The sequence below is a fragment of the Lycium ferocissimum genome, chromosome 6, assembly GCF_029784015.1.
Source record: "Lycium ferocissimum isolate CSIRO_LF1 chromosome 6, AGI_CSIRO_Lferr_CH_V1, whole genome shotgun sequence".
In the NCBI taxonomy this organism is placed as follows: domain Eukaryota; kingdom Viridiplantae; phylum Streptophyta; class Magnoliopsida; order Solanales; family Solanaceae; genus Lycium; species Lycium ferocissimum.
In genome coordinates this window covers 57,068,090-57,074,141 of record NC_081347.1, presented here as the reverse complement: position 1 = coordinate 57,074,141, position 6,052 = coordinate 57,068,090, and the positions used below count along the sequence as shown (strand labels likewise).

The window sequence follows — 6,052 nt, the reverse complement described above, 5'->3', positions numbered from 1 at the left end:
TTTTGAAAATAAGGACGTTATGGGAGCATTTATAAAATCGCAACGTATGATTCATGCCATAGAAGGAAAAAGGACGAGCCTTAACATACCTGTGCCGCGCCTTATTAGCTACGCTTATCCGTCCAACTTGTTAGTCTACATTCAAGAAAATTGATGCAACCATTAGATTCATTATCATATGCCTCTCTTAACTCTTCAAATACATTTACTTATGTGTAATACTCGCCGAAATTTCGCAAGATCTCCCCCCGTAAATACACCGTCCCGAGAATATGGCTCGGCCCAATTCATCTATTAACAACAATCCGAGAATTCAACTCGGCCAAACCAACAACAATGCTAACAATCTTACTAACAACATTCCATTCATATTCAATTCAATTCAATTCAATTCAATTCAATTCAATTTAATTCACATAATCTTTCAACAACTCAATCAACATTTTACCTTACCCGAAACCTTCCAATTCCACAACAACCATGTATTTCATGATCATTCGTACGCATTAACTTCGACAACAACCTTCATTACACATTACATGATCCATACCGACAACAACTAGAATATCAAATTACCTCAATTTACACTAACTTACCAAAACACCTATTTCGACCATAATCACTCCTTACATGTCTTCATGCATTTTCATCCATCTCTATACCATATAACAACAACATAACAATCAAAATGCTAAATAGAATTGTTTCATTTTCTCCTACATCATACCAGGACCACACGACCACCACACTTTGTACATACTTCCATGCATTTTTACTCATTTCTTAGCATTTCAATAACAACCAACATGCTATATATACTACATGCACATTTCCATGAATTCTCATCTTTTCATACATTACAACAACAACAAACGTTCTACATAGAATCAATCCATTCTTCCCTTGCAAGACAACACAACACACATATACTCGGCCATTACCACACACCACACGGCCACACTTCAATACCATTGATTTCATGTTTTTCCTTCATTTTTTCGTACCATAACATGTACCAAGCATCCATAATACATAAAGGAAGATTAGTTCTTACCTTTTTCCTTCAACTTTCCACTTGACTAGGGTTATGAATTTGTGCAAATGAGTGATGTTCTTGTTCCAACAACCCTTCCATGTTGTAGATGACCTTCCAATTACTTGGAATGCTAGGGAAAAATAATTTTTCTCCTTCATTCTCTCTAGGCCATGTTTGGCCGAATCCTCCTTCTTTTTTTCTTTCTCTCCAAGTCTTTCTCTCCTTAAAATGATGACAACTTACATATATAAATATATATCTCCCACCACTTGTCCATGTTTATAATTAGGTCCCTCAAAATAAGAATATAAACACATGATTCCCTTCAATTTCTCTAGAATTTTCTTTCCTTTTCTCCCCCCTTTCTTTGAATTTTCAAAGATGACTACTTATTTGTCATCATCCTTTCTCTAGAATTTTCTTCTCTTTTTCTTGAATTTCATTAAACTAAAAGATGACTTAATATTTTACCATATACACTTTAGTCCATATTTTCCATCACATGGCCAATATGCCCCTTTTTGGAACCTTCATGAGCCCTTTTTGTGAAATTCCCGTTTTGCCCCTCGACTTCCCTCAATATTACCATTTCGACCCTAGCCTTCCACATTATTTCCATGGCCATTTTGTGAATTTTCCTTTTTACCCTTAGCCTTTTTCAACATTTCCATAATACCAATGTTCATAAATAATGTTCCTAACAACTAGTACATTAAAATTATTTTAGAACACAGTCTTGTCCTTAACTTCTCACCATTGTCTCGCAATATCCGAACGTACGAAATACGGGCTATAACAACATTGATATATTTGCATTATATTTATAGTATATTTTAAGTATATCTTGAATGTGTTGTTATTTATTGTGGTTAATTTGTTATATTATTTTTTTTTCATGTTTTGTTAATGTAAAGTTTCAGTATATCTTGATGCATTCCAGCTGAAATTGATGCAAAATTTCTCCGTATGAGATACGACGCAAATCGACAAGGCAACCCTGAATGCATTTATTGATAACGAGCAACCACCAATACCCTATCAAGGCTACGGTTGATTATGATGCAGTGATTTTAGTAGATGTTCAGGAGTAGATTTGTAGACAGAACAGTTTATGTTTTAAATTGTTTTTTTTTTCTCCAACTTTTTTTTGATGTATAACATCACTATTGCGTCATTATTTTTATGAAGATTTTAGAAGAAGTTTTATGTATTTAGGTAATGATCCCGCTTGTTGTATAGTCTAATCATAGATTTGAATTCTGTTTTTATTACATTTATATTTTTCTTGTATAGTTACTGCTAAAAAATTACAAAGTGCATTTCAATATCAAGTTTGTATTTCCTACATGTTTTCACTATATTTTATTGATGAACCAGGAAGAGTTCCATGCATTTTCTCTATATATTCATGGTACACTTGAATTCATTATTGAACCATAAAATCCATTTTTCTGTACAATATAGTTCAAAAATTAAAGAACAATTTTAATACTCCTAAAATACACACAAAATAATATACTGTAAATATATTCATTACGATTCAAATCTTACGGATAAATTAGAATACACTCAAAAATACAATCATAATACAGATAAATACAGTGAATCAAAAGCCCGGATAAATTAGAATACACTCAAAAATACAATCATAATATAGATAAATACAGTGAATCAAAAGCCACCCTTAGGGATTAAAGTTTTTTTATGGAGTCAAGTTTTCCCATCTTATTAAAGTTACTAAATAATATTCAATATGAGCTTATTGCACTCAATAACTAATATTTTTTGTAACGAACATTTTGATTTTTAATAATGTAATTTCATTGAATATTTTTAATAACGAACACAAAACCGATGGTCATAGCATCGGGAGACAATCTCAACTTGTCACTATGCAATTCGATTGATGAACAAATCAAGCTTTGTGTGATTTATGGAACATTAAAAAGAGATTTTTTTTTTTTTAGTTATATTTTCGGAAAAAATATGAAGAGAGTTTTTGAATTCAAATTTTATGTGAATGATTAGATGTTGAATGAGATATGTGATTAGATATGGAAGAGAATGAGATCTGCGTGATTTATGGGACATTAAAAACAGATTTCTGTTAGTTTGCAAAAGATTTTTTTCCTTAAATAGAGGCATTATTTCTCAACAGCTTCAGTGTATTTAGTCCGTATTTTATTATATTTATGCGCGTCCAGGACCTAAATATAGGAAAAACCAAATACGAATTGTAAATAATGAACTTGTAGTTATAAATTAAAGTAGCCTAAAAAGTAAATTATTTGAGAAAATTTTACTAAAAAATTTAGTTGATGACCCTGTGGGTCCCGCTAACACTAAAAAATAATGACATGTCATCATTAAGGGCGTCCTATTGAAATAAGCAAGAAAGTAAGGGGCATATTGCAAAAATCAAAAGTTTGCCCTTTTTTGTTTCCCTACGTGGTTATCCGCCATTTTTGAGCGAATACTGAAGAAACTGTCTAGCAATTTTGCTTTCTTGAGTTCTCAGCAATTTGTAAAACAGTTTGAAGCATCGATTATTGTTTCTGAATATCTTCTAGTGTTATACAACAAGCGGGTGAACTAATTCTCCATTGTTACACGAAGTGGGTCAATCAAAATTTAATTCGAACTTGCTATAGGTAAGTTCACATGACTTGAATACTCATGCCTTTTACTTAAAGTGATCCATTGTTGATGTTTTTGGGTGAATGTGCTTTGGCTAGTAGATTTTTAATCATTCTGAAACCTCCGCTTACGTGTTTTTTGTTGATCGCTTATCAATTATTACCAGCATCTAGATAGTAGAAAAGTACAAACAAAAAATTCACTCAATCATGAACGAGGTTTATATGGTGACAAATGACAGACTAAAATCTGTAGGAAACATATTGTCATATTTTTCTATACATGTTCTTTATGCATTTATTGAAAGTGTTGTGAAACTTCAAAACAAGATATTCATTTTGAGGATGGTATATATATTAGAGAGAACAAGGTATACACTTTGTTATCTCCACCGTATTTGTCAACAGATGCAATGTTGTGCATTATAATGTGCTCAAGTAAAAAACCCTCTCTTAATCAACATGGCTTTACTTGTTATGGACCACTCAAGTTGTATCCTTTTTTAAAGTGAGAGATTATGAAAAAGTCATAGATCGCCTATTTATTATTAGAGATCGCTTATGTAATATTTAAGATCGTATAAATTTGTTTGTCATAAAATAAACAATCTTACTAATTAATTTTCATTTACATTGCAGGTGTGATAATGGGAGATAAATTTGTGTGTGTGGAAGTTGAAACCACAGGTTCGTCATCCAAGTTAATATTGAAGGTGACTGGTGTTGGGGATGGAATAACGTATCAAGAGTTGGTGAATGAAATTCATAAACGTTGTGATCTAAATTGTGATCCATCTAAATTGAACCTAAAGTACAAGCGGAGGATAATTGATAGAATAGTTGATGACATATCATATTTTCCATTGAAAGATGATTATGATTTGCGTGTGTATTTTCGAGTGTTTGATGAGCGTGGAGCAGGACCTGTACTTGGAGTATCTTTGGATGATAATAGTGATGTGGTAGAAAAAGTTAGCACTCTTGATCCATTGCTCTATGATGTGAGTAACAACTTTGGGGTAGTTAATGATCATAATGATAATGATTTGGAAGAACAAATTGTTATGGCTGATGATACATTTTTTGGGGTTGATACATATTGTGAGGATGATTTGGGTGTTGCAGATGTTGGTGAAAAAAGTGGTGACGAAGAACACGATGTAGGTGGGGAAACTACAGAAGTTGGTGTTTTGGCTTTGGATAAACTTCATTCACGACTATTGGCATTGGATAATTTAGACGATGGGGTGACACATGAGGATGATAATGAAGCTAATGATGATGAAGTACTCAAATTTAGTGATGGTTCGGATTTGTGTGTAGGAAAAATATTTGATGGCAAGGAAGAAGTGTTGAAGAACCTAAAAATGATTGCGATGAAGGGTAAATTTCAATACAAGAGAAATAGGTTTAATCCGTCGTTGGTTGTAGTAGCTTGTGTGGTTGAGGGGTGCACTTGGCGGGTTCGATTCAAGAAGATGGGAACATCCAACCATTTTGAAGTTAGAACTTATGTTGGTTATCATACTTGTGGACTTAAAAGTGCAGCAAAGGGACATAGACAAGCTTCATATGATGTAATCGCTGAATTGTGCATGTCAAGATTTGGTTGTGGCATAGGCCCTACACCAAAAGAGCTTGGTTGTGATGTCAGTATTGGAGGGCATGGAAAGCAAGACAAGAGGCAATGGAAAAGGTGAGAGGCAGTCCTGAACTTGGGTATGCAGTCTTACCAGCATATTTTGAAGCACTTAAGAGAAGAAATCCTGGAACGGTGACAGCTTATGAACTTGAGGATAATCGATTCAAGTATTGTTTTATTGCTTATGGTGCAGCATTGCATGGATTTCAATTCTTGACAAAAGTTATTTGTTTGATGGGACCTTCTTGACCGCAAGGTAAGGAGATGTATTGCTTTGCGCAAGCGCACAAGATGGTAATAGGCATATTTATCCTCTTGCAGTTGCAGTGGTTGATTCAGAAAATAATAAGTCTTGGAAGTGATTCATGGAAAAATTAAAAAATTGCATCCCTGATGACGCCGAGCTTTGTTTAATTTCAGATCATCATGGGAGCATAATAAAAGCTATTGCTGAAGTGTACAGTGTGGCACATCATGGATGTTGTGCAGTTCACTTATGGGAAAATCTAATCAACAATTTCAAATGCTACGAGCTTCAGAAAACCTTTCAGCAAGCTTCAAAAGCTTATACAGTTAATGAGTTCAACACATACTTTGATATAATAAAAAGTGCAAATAAGAAGGTTTGGGAGTATCTAACAGATGTAAGGAACAAAAGAGCAAGATATAAACCTCAAATGCAGCCGATAAGCCAGCTACCGTGTAATTCACTGGGGTCTTCTCTGGTTTCTCTCCCTT

At 33.6% G+C, this 6,052-nt stretch overlaps 1 protein-coding gene across 1 annotated transcript; it reads left to right on the top strand.

Annotated features, from left to right (window-relative positions):
• Nucleotides 1-3,538: 3,538 nt before the first annotated feature.
• On the top strand, nt 3,539-6,052 carry LOC132060836 (uncharacterized). Its single transcript, XM_059453745.1, has 2 exons — nt 3,539-3,687; nt 4,312-6,052. Exon 2 carries the CDS (start codon nt 4,320-4,322, stop codon nt 5,370-5,372), a length of 1,053 nt encoding a protein of 350 aa, XP_059309728.1. The 5' UTR covers nt 3,539-3,687; nt 4,312-4,319; the 3' UTR covers nt 5,373-6,052.